Source organism: Eptatretus burgeri, chromosome 7 (assembly GCF_056783735.1).
Source record: "Eptatretus burgeri isolate ZD-2024b chromosome 7, Ebu_testis_v1, whole genome shotgun sequence".
In the NCBI taxonomy this organism is placed as follows: domain Eukaryota; kingdom Metazoa; phylum Chordata; class Myxini; order Myxiniformes; family Myxinidae; genus Eptatretus; species Eptatretus burgeri.
Window position 1 is genome coordinate 39803577 of NC_140967.1, and position 21156 is coordinate 39824732.

The 21156-nt window shown below is 46.2% G+C and overlaps 1 protein-coding gene and 1 long non-coding RNA gene across 4 annotated transcripts in view; both read left to right on the forward strand.

The window, feature by feature from the left end:
- SPTBN1 (spectrin beta, non-erythrocytic 1) overlaps positions 1–14611 on the forward strand; it is a 300241-nt gene extending 285630 nt beyond the window's left edge. For all 3 annotated transcript variants that reach the window (XM_085888100.1, XM_085888098.1, XM_085888099.1), the window contains 4 exons: positions 5085–5299; positions 5715–5888; positions 6008–6050; positions 13288–14611. In XM_085888100.1, the coding sequence (XP_085744226.1) occupies positions 5085–5299; positions 5715–5888; positions 6008–6050; positions 13288–13521 (666 nt within the window). In that variant the 3' untranslated portion in view covers positions 13522–14611. The remainder of the gene's footprint in view (positions 1–5084; positions 5300–5714; positions 5889–6007; positions 6051–13287) is intronic.
- A 324-nt stretch (positions 14612–14935) lies between these two features.
- LOC147023078 (uncharacterized) overlaps positions 14936–21156 on the forward strand; it is a 105107-nt gene continuing 98886 nt past the window's right edge. Inside the window, exon 1 of the long non-coding RNA XR_015060015.1 lies at positions 14936–15061. This is a non-coding gene — a long non-coding RNA (uncharacterized LOC147023078). The remainder of the gene's footprint in view (positions 15062–21156) is intronic.

The window sequence follows — 21156 nt, forward strand, 5'->3', positions numbered from 1 at the left end:
GTGAGTTAGCTGGGTTAGTCAAATTGACAAAATGGAGGTCGTTTTGTTGTTTGTGGGAAAGTAGGCTCGAAACCCGTTTGGAGGGGTGCAGGAGCCCTGTTGTGACGGGCTGGGAGCGTGGCTACGAATGGTGAGTATCTCTGAGTGGGTACCCCGGGCACCGGGCTAGTCGGCCGTGGTAGGCCAAGGGCCCATGGGGGGCCGGAATAAGCATAGTGGGCACGGGTGCGCCCGCATGATGCGGGAGCCCAGGGCGCCATTGGCCGCGTGGGCAGTGTCGTGGGCATGGGTGACCCTCGGAAAGGGGCCTGGGAAGCCAGCTTGCCACGTGAGCATTTCAGTGGAGTCGCCATGGAGGGCACTCCCCGCCATGGAGGTTTAGGGAGCTGGTAGGTTCGGAGGCAGTGTAGTGCCCGGGTGTGCCATCGTTAGAGAATCGGCAGAGGGTAGTGCCTGCCAAGGGAGCCACGCGTCCCAGCCGTGAGACCATGTGAGGGCACGGAAGGAAAATTGGGGGGCGAGGCCCAAAATTTGAGAGGACACCAACACAGGCGACAGGAATCTTGGTTGATAGAATCAGTAGATTAAGCGAGAGGTGCTTGTTGAAAGCCCCGGGGTAGTTTAAGTGATAATGGTTAGGGTAGATTAGGAAGTGTACCCCCCCGCACCATCCATCCCTTCCCTCTCGTAGTGGGCCGCTGGACCCACTTTGGGTTAAGATCGCTGAAGTCTGGGGAGGCCATCCTGAGGCTTGAGTTGGGCCTCGATGCAGGACGCTAGCCCTCCCTCATTCCCCTCCGGGAAGGGAATGTAGGGGTTGGGAGTCGGCGAGGTGATAAGATAGGTTAGCCGAACAAGGACAGTAAAGGAGGTATAGAAATGAAAATAACAACAACAAAAAAATAATGTTGGGGCTAAATTGATTTTAACAAATTAAGGGGGTATGGACAGAGAGAGGCAAAGGCGATAGGTTGGGAGGGAGACAATAGGTAGGTCCGAGCCCGCCTTCCGAGTGGCCAGCACCACCGCACTCCCCCCACCAACCTCCACTGAAAGGCAAAGGCTGGCCAACTTCATCAGCTGGCTGTGTTACTTCAAGGCCTGTGCCGGCCCACTTCATCGGCTGGCTGTTTACTGCAAGGCCTGTGCCGGTCGATCGTCTGCCGGCGGTTTTTACTACAAGGCCTGTGCCGGTCAGCTTCACTGCCGGCTGTTTTTGCTACAGCGGCCTTGTCATGCCATGCCTTGCCTGCCTGCTTTTGCCATCCATGCATACTGCCCTCGTCATCTTTTGCCCCCGTTCTGTTTTGCATCCCCCCCCCCTCTTGTTGATTGCCATATGCGCCAGGATCGTCGTGCAGTTTGCGAAGACTGCCCTGTTGGCAGCTACAACACTGGCCTGCAGTGGTGGCCCGTGCACTGTGTTTGCGTCCATCCATTCATGCATTCAACCATCCATCCATCCATCCATTGTGTTCATTGCGTGTGCCACTTGAGCTGGCACGGAGACTGTGTTTGTGCAGCCCATGCACTGTTGTGGTTCACTGCGTTCATTTCAAAAGGGGAGGCCTTGGACTGCATGTGTGCAGCCGGCCATGTTCCTCTTCACCTGCATTGCCTGAGCCAGAAACTGTATGCGAGCAGCCTGGCTTCCTGCGAACTGCTTTCTCTTTGCAGAGTCCATTGATCCTGGGCCATGGAGTAGTGTAAATTGTAAAGTTAAGGTTAAGATGTACTATAAATATGAGTGCGCCCCCGGCATGTATGTCTGAGCGCCAGCAATTTATTTAAGTCGTCCGTATGAGTGGGTTTGTTTTGTTTGTTACTCAGCCCGTAGGTTATTTATTTTGGGGACACGAATAACATGAATGTCGCACTCAGGGATCCGAAGGTAAAACATACTCGGGGAGAACTACACATGATGGCACACGAAAATTTGACGACTCGAGAACAGTCTGTAAAAAGGGGAGGGGGTAGTGTTACGGTTGTGGAAATTCGCATTACACCATAAAGGGTCCTCAGGTGAGATATATCGGTAAGTTCATGTGTAGTTAGCCCAAACCTGTTGTATAGAGGGAATATGTGTGATTCATCCGGGCTGCGACGCTTTGAGTTAGCCATTTTTCTTTCTCTATATTTATTTTGGACCATTAAGCCACCAACAACTCAAACACCACCACCCTTGCCTCTTTACCTTCACAACTCCATCCCGCAAACATCGCTTCACCGCCATTACCAAACGATGCCCGCCAACCACCAAACCACCACAGCAAACCCCCACCACCTTCGCCTATCTCCTTCTACAACCATCGACCACACCACCAGTCAACACCAAACGTGGTGCTTTCCAGGGCCCGTTCGGTAATTGATGCCGAACGCGTCGAGCCACGGGTACGAGTGCGTTCCTCTCAGGGAGAAATTCGGATCAGGAAGGGTTCACGCCCCCTTTTCTCCGTCCAATGGGCGAGCGTCGGGCGGTATGGCCCTGCCTCCAAGCGCGATGAATGTGGATTCTTCACGGGAAAGAATTTGGATCAAAAGAGGCTCACGCCCCTTTTTGCCACGCCAATGGCTGAACAGAGGGTGGCGTGGCCCCGCCTCCAATCGCGTTTTGATCCTAAAATCTGCATACAGGCTCCTTCTCCGGTCTATAAAGACGTGAGCACAAGGCGACTCGCGCAGTTGAGGTCGAGTGAAGACGGGGTTCGGGTCGAGTGAAGACGGAGGTCGTCGTCGAAGTTGGAGTTGTAGTGTGGTGTCGTCTCGTCGCTGGGCTCATCTCGTCGCTGGGCTCGTCTCGTCGTGGATTCGACCCACCTTCGCTCTCACAAGCGACCAAGCCAGCCAGCCATTCCCCTCGCTCGACCCTGAGCATCAACAATTCCCTCCCCCCCCCCCATCCGCGCTGACATAGTGCCGGGGGCCCCGTTTATTCCCCACCATAACCGTGGTGCCAACCCAACCGTGCTGGCGCGGAGCACGCTGGAGAGGGCTCACCAACCACGTCAGGGGCACGGAGTCGGGGCGCAGTTGCGTGGACATTGCGGCTTGCCTGCCATCGCGTCACGAGGATGCGGGTGAGACCTTGTCGGTCTCGTGGACCTGACCACTCCTCCAGGCTCCGTGCACATTTGGTCCACGGACCTGTCTGCCTCCTTGCCAGTGAGGGTGGCTTTCGTTTCCTTTGCTTTTTGAATGAATGATGTGGCGCCGTCCGACAAGTATAATTGTTTAAGTGTTGTAAATAATTATAGTCGGTAATAGTGCTTTTGCTTTTGTTGCATTTTGTCTTGACTGTTATACGTGCATTAATGTATGGCTGTGAATACGTGCTTGTGTGTGTGAAATAAATGTGCATTGTGTGAACTGTTTCCCGTTTTGTTGCGTCCTTTTTCTCCCCTTATTGGAGGCTCCATCTTGCATCACGTAAGAGATTGATAGTGGGTTTAAAACACCGGTAAATAATCTGAACCGTCGAGGTCGACAATAACTCCACTCTGTTATCCCTGCAGCACGGAACGAGCCACTTAAGCGGTTCGTGTCCGGAGTCGACCTGTGGCGTGGTACAACTCCTCGATACGCTACTCGCGCGGGTACTTAGGTATATCGACATTTGGCGATTCACCCTATTTCGCGCGGGTAGAATGCGGATTGGGTTGTGGTGAGGTTAAACCCCCACCTGTGGCTAGCTCCTTGGCGGTAGTTCCAAGAGGATCACGACTGAATTGTCCGTCCGGTGGGCGATGCGGTCGCGATTTGAGTTATGTGGCTGATCACACGCCGGCGGGCGCGAATTCGCAACAATACTAAGCCATTGTCTTGGGATAAATGTGTTGCCTAAAAAATCTTTAATTCTATTTTGCACCATTATAATGTACATCCTCTACTTTTGCCATGAAATGCAATGGCATATCCATTTTGTATTCACAGTCACTACATTTCAGTTAAGTTTGTTTCATTGTTGCGAGACCATGTGTTTGTACATCACTCCTTCCCAATGCCACATCCAGGCGATGCATGATGTCATCGCGGGGCGCCAAAGGAAGGGAGTACTCAGTTTTCACTGTTTTCTTTCTTGTTTTTTTTCGTGTTTTCTGTTTGTTTGTTTATCCGGGCGATATCTCGGAAGCTAAAATTTGGGGACAAAAAAGTGAAGATGTGCTGTGGCAAAAACTGTATTTTTTATTTTATTAATTACTTATTTATTTTATTTTTCATCCTAACAATATCTGAGGCACTTTTTGAGCGAGAAAGCTGATATATGGACATGACAGTGACCAAGTGATTTGGCTATAAAGAGTATTTTTGACTTATTGATTAATCAATTAATTGATTAATAATTATTTTCTGTCTTGCTTTCCGGGAGATATCTCGGCCATTCTTTGAGCTAGGAAGCTGAAATTTGGGGACAAAAAGTGAAGATTTTCTTTGGCAAAAATGTTATTTTTTATATTTTAATTAATTGATTGATTAATTCCTGAATTATTATCGATTCATTACTTATTTGTTTTGTTTCTCATCTGGCCAATATTTGGACATGACTGAACAAGTGATTTCACTAAAAAGAGTATTTTTGATTTATCATTTGTACATATTTACCTCAGAAGTACACCCTCCCAATTCCGTCTCCACATGCTGCACGGCGGCATTACTGGGCACCAGCGCCCTGGCAATGTCGCATGCTGGAGGATTTATTTATTTATTTAGCATGGGGGTGGTGTACTTTCAATGTACCGCTACCTTAAAAAAAAAAAACATTTCTGTCACATTGACACTGACATGACACATTGTAGAAATGTCATTTTGTAGCACTCGACATTTGATGATGTTTTTTGCCACAACAATTTGCACATTTTTAAATCTCCATCACTGCAAGTTAGGCTTGACTTGTGACAATTTTTTGTGAACACAGCAAGACTTTCTGAGAACTTTCATCTCATCTAGTGTGTTGCTTAGAATACCTGATTGTCTCGCTTGTGTCTATCCTAATTTGAGTCCATGTCTGAACATCCATCGATTTTATCTTTTAAAGAACATCAGTTTATGTTTGACTACTTTAGTATTTTAACGGATCTTTCTTGCAGGGTTCGGATGCAACAGAGGTAGAGGTGAATGGGCAGGGAACACATGATGGCACCCCGTCGGGCTCACCTGGTTCAGAAAGGCGCCGGCCTTTGGCACTGCAGCCTCATAGCTCTGCCACGCTGCCTGAGCAGGGGGACATGACGCCGAGTCGCAAGGAGGGGCATTTGAACCGTAAGCATGAACGTGAGGCTCACAACAAGAAAGCTTCTAGTAGGTAAGTACGCATTCACTAGTTCTTTACTCGTATGCATTCTCTTTAGTAGTTCTACCAGACGTCTGACAAGTAGTTACATTTCAGCCCCAAGAATACATGCATATGCAAAAAGGTCCATACGTAATCATGGATTGAGGGATCCATTTTTGCCACAGTTCTTAACATTGCTTCGACCAAGTGGACATTCTGCTGGCTGACACGCCTTCACGTTTTTCATTTGAGCTTTTGAAGTAGCAAGAAATTTGGTCATCATAACTATGTTTAGCTTTTTTTGCATTTTGATTGCTACATACTGTGCTACAAGTGCATCGTGTTCTCAAGCACTCCTTTAATTGATTGCAGCCTGTATGTTTCCTGTAATGAAAATGATCGCTCTCCGAGTCAGAGGCGTTATGTGCTTTTAATTACGTTCCAGGTCATGGCACATTGTGTATTGTGTCCTGCATAACCAAGACCTGGGTTTCTACAAGGACAATAAGAATGCCAGTGCAGGAACCACCTACCACAATGAGATTCCTGTACATTTGACCAACGCAACATGTGAGGTCGCTTCAGATTACAAGAAAAGGAAGCACGTTTTCAGGCTCCAGTGAGTTTCTCATTTTACTTTATATGTTTTGTAAATGATGTCTTATTTTGGTTCATGAGTTTCCATCATCTCACAATAACAGAATAGGTGTTCCTTTGTTTAAAAGCTGTTTCTTGCAGGCTCGCTGATGGAAATGAATACTTGTTTCAAGCCAAGGATGACGTAAGGATGTTACATGTTTATCACAAACATCTACCAAATGGTTTTCCAGTAAACTGTTCAGTAGCTATGACTGAGATGTTCTCAGAGTATCAGTTTAAGAGAAAGTCGATTATTTATTTATTAAACTAATCAAACTTATTTTATTTCATTTGATTAGTTTTTATTTTATTTTTAGCTTACTTGGAACTTAGTTCCGGGGAGCTTATGGGATGGCGCATCATCCATCCATAAACACATACAACTTCTCTGCAACTACACACAATTTTGATGAAGCTTGACCACAACCTTCATCACCCGGTATGTACCAAAGTTTGTTCATGGCATAAAAAATCGGGCCCAAAGGGGGTCGATGTGGTGTTGCCTCCCAAAATAGGTATTTGCTTTCTTCTCAGAAACTACACATACAATTTTGATGAAACTTGATCAAAACTTTCATCACCTGTGATGTACCAAAGTTTGTTCAAGACATGAAAAAAATTGGGGTCTAATGGGGTGTATGGGGGGGGGATTACCCCCCAAAATATGTATTTGCTTTCTTTTTGGAAACTACACACCCTATTTTGACTTGACCACATCCTTAATCATCTGTGATGTACCAAAGTTTGTTCATGACATAAACAAAATTGGGGTCTCAGAGGGTATATGGTTGGGGTGGGGTTCTCCCACCTCCTCTGGCGAGGGTAAAATATGATCGTCGAGCTTCATTGTACACCTGTGTTATTCATCTTTGTTTGGTTATTAGGGTACCCCACAGATGCCAACCCTCCCGATTTCATCGGGAGGCTTCCGAAAATTCACCCAAACTCCCGCCCTTACGATCACTATCCTTATCCTCCCGAAATTTTGATATTTTTGCACTGTTCACTAATCAGAATGTACTAGTATGAGAATTGAATGAAAAGCATCGTCTGCTACGTATAGCATGTGGTAACTCCATAACGTTCACTGCTACCAAATTGTACGTAAAAAAATTGCAAATTCAAATGAGGAGCAGCGAAACATTGGGTCTGGATCTCGCTTATGCGATCATGCACTGAGATTTAGTGCATGCGGTATGTGTGCAATACAGTGCATGCGGAATGTATGCACAGTGTATATGCATGCGATACGCTCACTGCATGCAGCTGGGCCACGTACCAGCCCGGCGGTCGCGACCACCGTGCGGTGTTTAACAGCCGCTAGAGTTCTACGAGTCGCGCTGCAGCTGTGGAACATCGACTTCGAAGTTACCGATGCTTCAAGCCCTCGATGTTGATTACGAAATGGCAGAAAAGAAGCTTACGAAGACCAAGAAATGGTCTCAGAAGTACAAGACCGAATACAGTCTCCAATAGCCGTGTATTCGAAAGTCTGAAAGAGGAATTCATCATGCGTATTGTACAGTATGCAGCGTTGATATTTCAGTTGAGCACGGAGGTCTCGATGATATTCGGAAGCACGTTGGAAGCAAACGGCACACAGACATTGCAAAGGAGAGATCTTCGAGCACGAGTACCGGTACACTTCTGAATTATTTCACCAAACAAGGGACAAGCGAGGAAGAGGATGTTACCCGAGCGGAACTTCTCTTTAGTGGATTTATTGTGGAACATAACTTGCCCATATCAGTCTCAGATCATGCTGGACCTCTATTTCAAAAGATGTTTCCAGATTCAAAAGTTGCTTCAAAGTATGGATGTGCAAGAACAAAAACTTCAGCAATAATTGGTGAGTTGTCAAATGTTACTGCTTCATCTATTGCCGATATTGCTAGACTAGCTCCATTTAGCCTAGCTACAGACGGTAGCAATGACAGTGGTGAGGCCCAGCTATATCCTGTCCTGATTTCGTACTATGACAACAGTGCTGGGATTGTGAAGCAAGGTTTGCTAAGTTTGCCTGCGTGCAAACAAGATTCCACTGGAGAAAACATTTTCAAACTGCTTGATCATGAGTTCAGTGACAGGAAAATTCCGTGGGGAAATTGTGTTTCCTTTTGTGCTGATAATGCCTCTGTCATGGTGGGCAAGCACAAAGGAGTCGCTGCTTATATCCACAAACAAAATCCAGAGTGCTACATCATGGGATGCCCTTGCCATATGATGCACAATACGGCCAAGAAGGCGGCTCAGGCCTTACCCATTGAATTGGATGACTTTCTCATCGATATTTACTACTACTTGGACAAAAGTAGTAAACGCGTCAAAGGAGTGAAAGCACTGCAAGAACTCTGTGATGCCCCGACACACAAGATTCTGAAGCATGTCGCAACAAGGTGGCTGTCCCTTGGTCAGTGCCTAGACAGGCTGATTGAACAGTGGGAGCCACTTCGCCTCTTCTTCAAAGAAGAAGTACGAAGAAAAATGCAACCAACTGTAGCCAAGACTCTAACAACGAGCAAGAAGGACGGCACTGTATCTACTGCCAGTACTGGCACTGCAGGATCAAGCACTAGTGGAGCAGCATTCACCACTACCACTGCAGTATCTGCTGCGAAGAAGACAGCAGGGACAGCACCAAAACCAATGCTGAGAGCAGGTAGCATCACCGGCCCTTCATCAGGTTCATCTACAAAGCAGATCCCTTCAGAGTCGAGAAAGACTGTGATAGTCCCATCTACAGGCAAAGAAGGACCCAAGTTAAGTTATGCTTTTGCCAAATCACTTGATAGAAGCTCAGCAAAACCTTCGAATCAGAGGTCTTCTTCCTTGGCTGCACCTACCTCAAGCTCTCTCCTCAAACGTAAAATTGGATCTGGTACTACGAGTCTGACCTCTTCTGCTGGCAGTAAACGCAAGTGTGATCGCATCTTCACACTTGACACTTCACACACACTCTTCACTTCACAAAAAGCGCATCTTCCTCAAACACTGTGCAGGAATCTAGAGAAAAACGTGTCAACAGGATGTTTCATGGAGACAGGATGTCTCCACAAACAAAACTATTGTTTCTTCCTTCGATATGCTAACAAGCTTTTTGAGAAGGGGAATCTTCTGCTCCAAAGAGACGAACCCTGTATTCATCTCCTGCATGGAGAATTGAATGGTCTTCTGAAAGATATCTTCGTACGGTTTTTGAAACCATCGGTGTCATCGGTTGCTCTGGTAAATGTACCCTTCTCTGACAGAAATCATCAGAAGAATGATGAGGACCTCATGATTGGAACGATGCCAAACTGTATATAAGGGAACAAAGGAGTCTCAAGAAATCCACCTTCACTCTGAGTGAGTCAGACATCCAAGGTTTCTTCAGTGCAGTTCGCTCATATTATGTGAAAGCCTGCAATTACATCTTCAAAACCTGGCCGCTAGATGATGAATTAGCCAAGCATGCTCAGGTGCTGGATGTTAAGCTACACCAAGAAGTGGGGTTTGACTGTGTGGAGTTTTTCATCAAGAAATTCCCCTGTCTGTTCAGTGGCGGTGATAGTGACATAGACAGTCTTGAGAGTGAATTCGCTCACTACCAGGCAGACGCCTCCATAGCTACAATTGCTACTGAGACAGTGAGAGTGGATGAGCAGTGGCATCGGATTTCACAGCTCACAGATCCCTGCACTGGTGCCAAGAAGTATCCTAATTTGAGCAAAGTGATGAAGGGAATCTTGGTCATTCCTCATTCGAACGCATCATGTGAGCGGGCACTCAGTCTTGTACGGAAGAATCATACTGAATTTCATCCCAATTTGAGTGTCAAAACCCTGGAAGCTCTCTTAATTGAAAAACTAGCTCATAGCACCCCTTGCTACCAGAGAGAATACAGCAAAGACATAATCAGAAGGGCTAAAAGAGCCACACAGCTGTCACTCAGCAAAGCTGCCATGGAAAAAGCAAGCAGCAGTAGTACCAGCCAGTAAGGTAAGAAAAATATTGCTTCTTTTGTGCTTTTTGTTAATCTTTGATTGTCCCCTAACTTACTAATATTAACATACATGTAACATTAAAAAGTGCACAATTTTCGCCTTTTTTTGTTCAAAAAGTGGGAATTCTTAACATGTTAAATGCTCCAAAATAGGGCTCAGAGGGCACTAGAGAGCGTCTGGAACCCCAGAGCTTCCAGGGCCCTAAGGCGGGCCCTGGACCCTGCCGCAAGGGTCGAGCGCTCCGCGCTCGAGATGTGCGCTTCGCGCACATTATTTGGTGTCGGTTGCAAATCCTCCCTAATTCTGATTTCCAAAAGTTGGCATCTCTGGTACCCTATGAGTACAGGGTACCCTATTGTTTTTCTTCTGTTTATTATTTATTCTTTATTCTTTATAATTTATTCTTTATTATTATTATTCTTCCGCCAGCATTTTGCGGCCTTTTTCGCTTTAAAAATAATTTTCTCTGGAACGCTAAGTCCGATCGACACGAAATTTTCACCATAGTATGTATCTTTTTTGATAGCACAATCACGTTATAATTATGACGTCATTGGTCACGTGGTGCAGGCGCCATCTTGAAAAAAGCGATAAACTTTGAACATCTGTATCTCAGAAACCGTGCAATGGAAAAAATTTTTGTTTCATACATTTTACTAAACTCCCTATGGGGAACACGTGTGATTTTTTGTGACGTCATAGGTGAAACGATATACCGGTGAAAATTCGTCAAGTAGAACGCCGCATGGGAAAAATCTGAAAAATTTTGTCCGTCATCTACTCCTAAAATCACCGACGAAAATATTTTTCATGACGTAATTCGGCCGCCATCTTGTTTTTTAGTGTTTTTTTTTTTTAAATCTTCTTCTCCAGAAGGGCTGGACAGATTGAGGTGAAACTTTACAGATATATTCCCCAAGAGGTCCTTTTTCAAGTTTGTTAATTTCTTCTTGATTGGTCACATGGTTTGGCGGCCATCTTGAAAAAACCCTAAAACCTTCAAACATCTTCTCCAGAAGCGCTGGTCCGATGAAGGGCAGATTTCACAACTATATTCGGGACAGGTAGGCGATATAAGTTTGTTAATTTCCAATTGATAGGTCACATGCTTTGTCGCCATGTTGGATTTAAGAAAAAATATTAAATAATGTTTTCTCTGGAATTCCTTAACCCATCGAAGCGAGAATTTGCAAGTGCCTTCTCCCCTCAAGTCTGCATACATGGTAAAAAATTTTTTTACCTCAGAAGTCACATGGGTTGGCGGCCATCTTGGATAGAAAAATAGACCTTATCTGATTTACACGAAACTTCACAAACTTGTTCGGGTCAACGATGGAAAGCAGAATTTAAATTTATGATATAGGTCACATGGTTCGGCAGCCATCTTGGATTGAAAATGAATAAATTTTTAAAATCTTCTTCTCTAGAACGGAAAGACAGATCGAGACGAAACTTTAGAGATATATTCCCCATGAGGTCCTTTCTGAAGTTTGTTAATTTCTTCTTGATCGGTCACATGGTTTAGGGGCCATCTTGAAAAAACCCTAAAACCTTCAAATATCTTCTCCAGAAGCGCTGGTCCGATGAAGGGGAGATTTCAGAACTATATTCGAGACAGGTAGGCGATATAAGTTTGTTAATTTCCAATTGATGTCACATGGTTTGGCCACCATGTTGGATTTAAGGAAAATATTAAATAATGTTTTCTCTGGAACCGCTTAACCTAACGAATCGAAAATTTGCAATTATCATCTACCATCGTGTATGCACACATGGTAAAAATTATGATGTCACACGTCACATGGTTTGGCGGCCATCTTGGATAGAAAAACTCACCTTTACCGAAAAACACGAAACTTCACAACCGTGTTTTAATACCCAGTTGGAAGCAGAATACAAATTTGTGATGTCGTAGGTCACATGGTTCAGCAGCCATCTTGGATTGAAAAATAATAACTTTAAATGTCTTTTTCTCTGAAACGGCTGAACAGATGCAGGCGAAATTCCACCACTTTGACCGCCTCTTCCTGACGAATAAAAAGTTCTCACCCCCTTTTGAGGTGCGACACAACGTTTGGCAGCCATAGTGGATTGAAGGAAAAATATTAATTAATGTTTACTCTGGAACTACTGCATCAATAAATGTGAAACAGCGATGTGATGGAACAGTCATGTGGAATGAAGCTTTGAAATTTGAACGGGATCGGGCCCAGGGTTTGGCAGCCATGTTGGATTTAAGAATAATATTAAATAATGTTTTCTCTGGAACTGCCTAACCTGTCGAAGCGAAAATTTGCAATTATCATCTGCCATCGTCTATGCACACGTGGTAAAAATTATGACGTCAAACGTCACACGGTAAGGCCGCCATCTTGGATTGAAGGATAAATATTACTTTATGTTTACTCTGGAACCGCTGCATCTATATTTGCGAAACTTCACTTTTATAATTGAGGCGACATGTGAAACAAAAGGTTAAAATTTCAACCTGATCGGTCACGCGGTTTGGCAGCCAGAATTATTTAATTATTTGAATCTGGTAGCCAGTAATAACGAAATTGAACGCTTTGTGCTGCCCGGTTCATCGCTCTTCAGTCCCACGCCGTATCGAAGCAGGCCTGTGTTTGTATCACTCTAAAATAATGTTTTCTCTGGAACCACTTACCCGATCAAAGCGAAACTTTGCGACTGTCATCTGCAGAAAGTCCCACGTTGTATCAAAGGCAGACATGTGGATACCCGGTCATCACTGCCAGCAGTTATAAAGTAGCAGTTCTCGTTTTCGTTTATTCTTGTAAAATGCCAAATGCAGTACTGTACAGTTTTATTTTTCTTCTAAAATTTATGATTCACATAAATCAGATGTGCGCTCTGCTTCATGATGTACTGTTCCTTTTATTTTTTCATAATATTTTGTGATTCATTAATCGGAAGTATTCTTTTTCCTGATGTAATTGTCATTTGTGCATGCTGTGTTTGTGTAAAGTCCATGTGATGTAATTGAGTGGCATTTCGCCAATGGCATCATGCTGTTATTACTATTAAGATGCTTTACAACTGTGATGTTTGAGGAATCGAATACAATATTTTGCCATGAACATTTTGACCTATTAGTGATTTTAGTACATTTACTTCTGTATGCTATCCCTTTTATCATCGAACGAAAGTTGGAGCAATGAATATTTGAATTCATTTTATCACTTTTTTGTGCTTCTTCAATCAAAAACATTTTGGAGAACATGAAAATTTTGAAAGTTCTTGACCTATAATTTGTAAATCGGAACTTAGCTCCAGTATTGATCAATACTGAGTTTTCCAACAAACCAAGAAACAATGTTTTAAAATTATGAAATCTCTGATTTTTCAATAAGCACAGCCACTTGCTTGCCATTGCAGGATGAAATGACCAGTTGGATTCAGAGCATCGGTGGTGGTTCCAGTGAACGTTCCTCCAGCTCTCCAAGTAGCCAAAGTGGTCAAAGTGCAGTTCTACGTGCTAAGACTCTGCCTCTGGGAGCAATTGGTAGCACGACCCAATCGTTGGCATCTGGAGATGCCACGAGTCCAGGAAAGAAGGAAAAAGAGAAGGAGAAAGAAAAACGTTTCAGCAACATCTTTAAAAAGAAATAACTACATATTCATATTTGCATGCTGTTTTCTTTGTTCACCCATGAAGTGGCTTTGGATGTCAACTTTGTTTTGTTTTGTTTTTCTCCCCCATTTGTGTTTATTTCATGACACAGGGAAGGTACCAACATCTGTGTGGGTGATTGTAACTGTTAATTTTTTTTATACTGGTTTATGGGTTTCTGGTGATCTGGGTAAGTTTATTATGGGAACAAAGATTGAATAAAGGGGAGAGGAGAAGCTTTACAAGTGGGTGGCTAAAATGTGGTATGCTGTTCAAAGCTCTGTTGATGCAGCTGCAATTTCCTCCTCCTTGTTGGCTTGGCTCTGGGGTTTTCTCCTGACTCGTAAATGCCACACGCCACAAGCTCAAGCCAAAATGGGATGTTTTAGGCTATTTTATTAGCATGTTTTATTGCTGTGCATTTTTGCAGCCACTTCAAGAGATTTTTCCAATATTTAAATGGGATATAATAGCTTTTTGAAAAATCTGAGTTTGTTTTTTGTTTTTCTTGGTGTCCATTGAATGGAGGAAAGGGTGAGGGGTGGGGGGGGGTCAAGGGGTGCCATATACTCCCACGAGTGGTGAGGTAACTTGGCTTTGCAAATGAACCGTGAAGACGTCATTTGCACCATTGTTCTTTGAATTCGCATCATGATGCATTGTGCATTGCCAATATACAAATGAAATGCGACAAACATTTTCTAGCTTTGTTTTCTGTTAGATTCATTCTGATCAGCGAGTTTGTTTTCAGAAGAAACTGCTGGCATCGTGTTGTGTACATGTATGAAACTTTGGTGTTGACATTTTGAGCATAAATAAAAGCATCAAATAAATCATAGCTGAATTGAAATGAGCTGCATTCCTGATGAAGAGAGGGCTCATTTTATGACTATGATACGTAGTTTAATGCTACAAGCCGAAACTGGAATTTTGTGTAACTTGCTTCACCCTGTAAAGCACGATTTTTCCGATTCCCGGATATGCTATCCAGCCACGTATTGTTTATTGCACTTCGTGAATTATTTTTTTTCCACCTGTATCCATTCATAGCATATGAAAATAAAATTGATTAAAGAAATAGTCTATAAACATGAGTTATTCATGTGTGCTCCAAAGATCTTACTGGGAAATTGTTGTGTTAAACATAAACATGACAGCTCAGCCTTGAGTAGAAAGGTGCTTTTATGAGCTCTGTTCCATATTTCTGAAACTTTTAAGTTAAGGCTGTTTTTTTCTCGAGCAAATTAAAGAAGAAAAAAAAACACGACCGCTGTAAATATCTAGTGCTAGCACATAAGACCTGTTACTTTGCTGATAGGAATAACAATCTGCATAATTGCGAAAAAAAACAAGTGGAGATACATTCAAAGTGCACCGCCTCCTTGCTAAATAAATAAATAACATACCCTCCAGCGCATGACGTCGCCAGGGTGCCTTTGGTGCTCGGCAATGCCGCTGTGCAGCATAGCTGTGAGGCTGCAGGCAGCGTAGCAGAGCTGTGAGGCTGCAATGCCAAAGGCCGGCGCCTTTCTGAACCAGGTGAGCCCGACGGGGTGCCATCATGTGTTCCCTACCCATTCACCTCTACCTCTGTTGCATCCGAACCCTGCAAGAAAGATCCGTCAAAATACTAAAGTAGTCAAACAAATTTATGTTCTTTAAAAGATAAAATCGATTGATGTTCAGACATGGACTCAAATTAGGATAGACACAAGCGAGGAAATCAGGTATTCTAAGCAACACACCAAGACGAGATGAAAGTTCTAGTAAAGTCTTGCTGTGTTCACAAAAAATTGTCACAAGTCGAGCCGAACTCGCAATGATGGAGATTTAAGAATTTGCAAATTGTGGCGGCAAAAAGATAATCAAATGTCGAGTGCTGCAAAATGACATTTCTGCAATGTCATGCGAGTGTCAATGTCACAGAATTATTTTTTTTTAAGGTAGCGGTACATTCAAAGTACATCACCCCTAAGATAAATAAATAAATCCTCCGGACATTGCCAGGGCGCCGGTGCCCAGTAATGCCGCCGTGCAGCATGTAGAGACGGATTTGGGGTGGAGTGGTGTACAATCATTGATTGATTAATTGGATAATTAAAATAAATGATAATTGTAGAATAATTAATTTCTCAATCAATTGCCAAACAGCACACCAAAAGTACCACTGTTTCATCCGAATCTGTAACCTTTTGAAAATTACGTAATTAATTGATTAATCAATAAATCAAAAATACCCTTTATAGCCAAATCACTTGTTCAATGTTGTGTCCAAATATCAGCTTCCGAGCTCAAAAGGTGCCGAAGATATTGCCCAGATGAGAATGAAAATAAATGTCATGAATAAATCGATAAAATGAAGTTTTTGCGAGAGCATATCTTCACCTTTGTCCCAAAATTTCAACTTCCTAGCTCAAAGGATGGTTGACATATCGCCCGAACAAAAGAGAAAGAAAGCAAGAAAACAAATGGAGTAAAAACTGAGTACTCCCTGGCGGTCATGCACCACCTGCATATGGAATTGGGAAGGAGTGGTGCACAAAAATGGTTGTTTGTGTTTTCCTTCCATGTTCTATATATATATATATATATATATATATATATATATATATATATATATATATATATATATATATATATATATATATATATATATATATATATATATATATATATATATATATATATATATATATATATCTATATAGTTGCGAATTCGCGCCCGCCGGTGTGCGAACAGCCACGTAACTCGAATCGTGGCACGTCGCCCACTGGACGGACAATTCTGTCGTGACCCTCTCGGACTAACGCCGGGAGCTAGTCACGGGTGGGCCTTTCGGCCTCACCACGATCATGCCAATCGCCCCCCCCCCCCCGCGTGGGATAGGGTTGTTCGCCAAATTCGACCTACCTAAGTACCCACGCGGAGGGTAGACCGGGTGATCGCACCTCGCCGCAGGTCGACTCCGGACACGGGCCACTAAGCGACCCGTTCCGTACTAGCGGGATAACCGAGTGGTGTTATCGTCGGCCTCGACGGTTCCGATTAATTATCGGGCGTATTAAGCCCACTACCAACCCTTTACGTGAAGAAAGATGGAGATTCAATTAAAGAAAAGACGAAGCGAAACAGGAAAACAGTTCAACATGATGCACATTTATTCCACCGCACACGGAGAGCACACATATACAATTACAACAATAATGCACCTACAGCAAATGCTACAAAAGAAACAACAATGCAGAGATACTACCGACTACGCGAGCACACGGCAACACTTAAACAGTTTTACTTTATAGACGGCACCAACAACACATTTACTCAAAAGCAAAAGAAAAGGGCCACCCTCAAAGACAAGAGGGCAGATGGGACTGTGGGCCAATATTTGCGCGGGACCTGAAAGAGCGGTCAGGTCCGCGAGACCGGGTGGATCCTACCCGTGTCTTGTGAGGAGCCGCAAATGTGGCGGTGCGGCGGCGCCCCGACTCCACGCTCCTTCGCGGGTTTCGTTGGCACTGCTTGGAGTGGGGTGGGAACGGGGCCCCCTTTTCGCACTATCTCAGCGCGGGGGAAAAGGGGGGGGGATTGTTGATGCAAATGTTGATGCAACCGACTGCAGCAAACCACCCGTACGCCCTCGCCTCCAGACTCACTCCGCGCTCCAACCCGACTCGACCGCGCTCCAAGCTCCAGGTTTCCCCTCTCTGCAGCTCCCTGACAGACTCCGAACCCCGACAGACTGTGAGCTCCACTCGGCTCTCCGACCTCTCCAGACTGACTCTTCCGAAACTGACTTCTTTTTTCAATTCGCCCCGCGCTCGGCGCTTTATAGTCCGGCAGGAGAACCCATATGCAAATTTCTGGATCAGAACGAGCTCGGGGGTGGAGCCACACTCTCCCATTGGACGGAGGAAAAGGGGCGTGAGTCCCCTGATCCGAGAATTTGCATATCCCGATTCTACTCCAACGCGCCTGGAGGCGGGGCCAAACTGCCCCGCGCTTGCTGATTGGACGGATCAGAAGTGGGCGTGTATCATTCCTGATCCGAATTCTCCTCGGAAAGGCCGCACTTTGCACTCGCGGTTCGGCGCGCGTCCCGTACGAGGCCAGGACAGCCCGACGCCCGGCCATGGTGCCGTTTGGAATGGCGGTGATGCGATGTTTGCGGGAGCCAGTTGTGAAGGTAAAGGTCATGGCTGTTGGCGTTGTTGTTGTTGTGAAGCGGCGTTGCGGTTGGTGGTTGTTGTGTGATGGCGGTTGAGACGTGGTTGGTTCAAAATAAAGATATAACAGAAAAACGGCTATCTCAAAGGGTCGCAGCCCGAATGAATCACATATATTTCCTCTAAACAACGGGTTTGGCTAACTACACATGTACTTACAGAGATATCTCACCTACAGGACCTGAATGGTGGTTTGCAAATTTCCTCAACCGCAACCCTACCCTCTCCCCTTTTTACAGACTCGTCCCGAGTCATCAAGTTTTCGTGTGCCATCATGTGTAGTTCTCCCCTAGTACGTTTTACCTTCGGATCCCTGAGTGCGACATTCATGGTATTCGTGTCCCCAAAATAAATAACCTGAGGGCTGAGTAACTAACTCAACAAACCACTCACACGGACGACTTAAATAAAATTGCCGGCGCTAAGACAGACATGCCGGGGGCGCACTCATATGTACAGTACATCTTAACCTTAACTCTCAAATTTTACACTAAACCATGGCCCAGGATCCAATGGACTCTGCAAAAAGAAAGCAGTTAGCAGGGAGCCAGGCTGCTTGCATGCAGTCTCTGGCTCAAGCAATGCAGGTGACAGGGAACGTGGCCGGCTGCTCACACGCAGTCCAAGGCCTTCCCTTTTTTAAAATGAACCCAGTGAACCACAACGGTGCATGTGCTGCACAAACGCAGTCTCCTGGTGTGGCTGCCCGCAAGGCAGTCCCTGCAGAACACTGAACGGGCATTGACGCAAGCAACAAATCGGTGCACGGGTTGCACAAACGCAGTCTCCGTGCCAGCTCAAGTGGCACACGCAATGAACACAACGGATGGATGAATGGATGGACGCAAACACGGTGCACGGGCCGCCACTGCAGGCCCGTGTTGTAGCAGCCAACAGGGCAGTTCTTGCAGCTTGCAAACTGTTGCTTTCTGTCCTGGCGCACATGGCAATGAACGGGGGGGGGGGGGGCAAAGCAAAATTGAACGGGGGCTGGTGAACAGGGACAGTGGGCATGGCATGGCAAAGGCAGCAGGCAAACACAGCCTGCAGAACCAGGCCGCTGCAGGCAAACACAGCCGGCAGATGAACTGGCCGGCACAGGCCTTGAAGTAAACAGCTGCAGACGATCCGGCCGGTACAGGCCTCGCAGCAAAACACAGCTGCCGATGAAGTTGGCCGGCCTCTTGCCGTGCAGTGCAGGTTGGTGGAAGTTGTGCGGTGGTGCTGGCCACTCAGAAGGCGGGCTCGGACCTGCCTACTGTCTCCCTCCCTACCTATCGCCTTTGCCTGTCACTGTACCTACCCACTCCCTTAATTTGTAAAACCCAATTTAGCCCCAACTTATTTTTTTTGTTGTTTTTATGTTTACTTCCCCACTATAATTCGTCCCCTAACCCCCTTTATCGTCCTTGGTCGGCTAACCTATCGTCTACTACTAGCCTACTCCCAACCCCTACGTTCCCTTCCCGGAGGGGAACAAGGGAGAGCTGGCATCCTGTGTCGAGGCCTAATGAAGCCTCAAGATGACCTCCCCAGACTTCAGCGATCTATAACACAAAGTGGGTCCAGCGGCCCACAACGAGAGCGAAGGGATGGATGGTGCGGAGGGGTACACTTCCTAATCTACCCTATCCATTAACCTTTAAACTACCCCGGGGCTTTCAACAAGCGCCTCTCGCTTAAACGATTGGTTCTAAAAACCCAGATTCCCGTCGCCTGTGTTGGTGTCCTCACAATTTCGGGCCTTGCCCCCCAATTTTCTTTCCGTGCCCTCACACGGTCTCATGGCTGGGACGCGTGGCTCCCTTGGCAGGCACTACCCTCTGCCGATTCCACTACGATGGCACCCCCGGGCACTACACTGCCTCCGAGCCTACCAGCTCCCTAAACACGGGGGAGTGCCCCCCCATGGCACCTCCCCTGAAACGCACACATGGCAGGCTGGCTTCCCGGGCCCCTTTCCGAGGGTCACCCATGCCCACAACACTGCCCACGCGGCTAACGGCGCCCCGGGCCCCCGCACCAAGCGGGCGCACCCGTGCCCACTACGCTATCCCGGCCCCCCATGGGCCCTTGGCCTACTACGGCCGACTAGCCTGGTGCCTGGGGTACTCACTCAGCGATACTCACCTTTCGCAGCTACGCTCCCAGCCTGTCAACAGGGCTCCTGCAACCCTCCAAACAGGTTTCGAGCCTACATTCACACCAACAGCAAAACGACCTCCATTTTTGTTAATTTGACTAACCCACTAACTCACTCTACACTGACCCTGAGGTCCCTTGGGCGGGAGTCACTCCTACCCCCAATCACTCATCGCACCATGCATTCCACATTCGCTCCACTCACACAGACCCGCTGGCCTCACTCACTCATCATGCACATGTACTCACCTCACAACTCTTCAACACACACCGCTGAACTCTGCCATCCTTCTAACTACCTCCCCTAACTAACTTGTGCTCCCACGTCGTCCCTTAAACTACAGCACATTCCATTTAATCTACGTAGCTAATCTACGTCCCCACTAAACATTCAAAGTCTGTCACTGTCTCCAAATCTCTAAAAATCATTTCCCCACCTAAATCTCACTAACATCCCTCTAACTAATCCATTCCACCTGCCCCATGAGGACTTACCTCTGCCCCATGGAGCCGGTCTAACTAAGCTAACCCTTCCCCCTAACTAGTTCCATCCTGTGCCCAGGCCAAGGGGATCATTCACCCCTTGCCCAGGAAATCCTGTTCACCCAAAAGCGAGGCTTGTTTTTTTTTTTTTCCACATGTGCAGCAGCAGCGCGGCAACTCGCAGCACCAGCGCGGCAACTCGCAACCTGCGCACCAGCGCGGCAATTCACAGCCGCGCACCTTTGGCGTGACGTCATGGCAGCTGTTCGCGTCCCTCGTCCCACTTGGACGGTACCATCCGGCAGGGATTCACCCTCCTGCCGGATTCCAACCATACACGCAGCCATGACGTCACTCGGCGCATAAAAAAAACACAAGCCCCACGTCTCGAGGGGTTCCCCACGCGAACACATGTGCTCTGCCCGTTGGAGCTTAACACACACGCCCGCGTGGAGAACCCGTCCGGTCCAAATCCGAAATCCTGCCAAAATTTTGTCCGTCGCGGGATCGGCAACATTCACCGCTGGCGTTTCCGGACCGGGCTTCACTCCCGCAAGCGAGCACGTGGGGGCCTCGTGCGTTGCACAGCACGGACCTCGCGCTCGCTGCTGGGTGAACCCGGCACGGTTACCAATACATCTACAGCCGCTACTCGGGTTTCGTTCCTCTGTCGCCGTTGTCGTCTCCATTCCAACCACGCACACCTGCGTATTACGACGCTCACACACCACTCCATTACATTCACACCGGGAGACGCGGCTGCATGTTCACACATGCCCACCGTC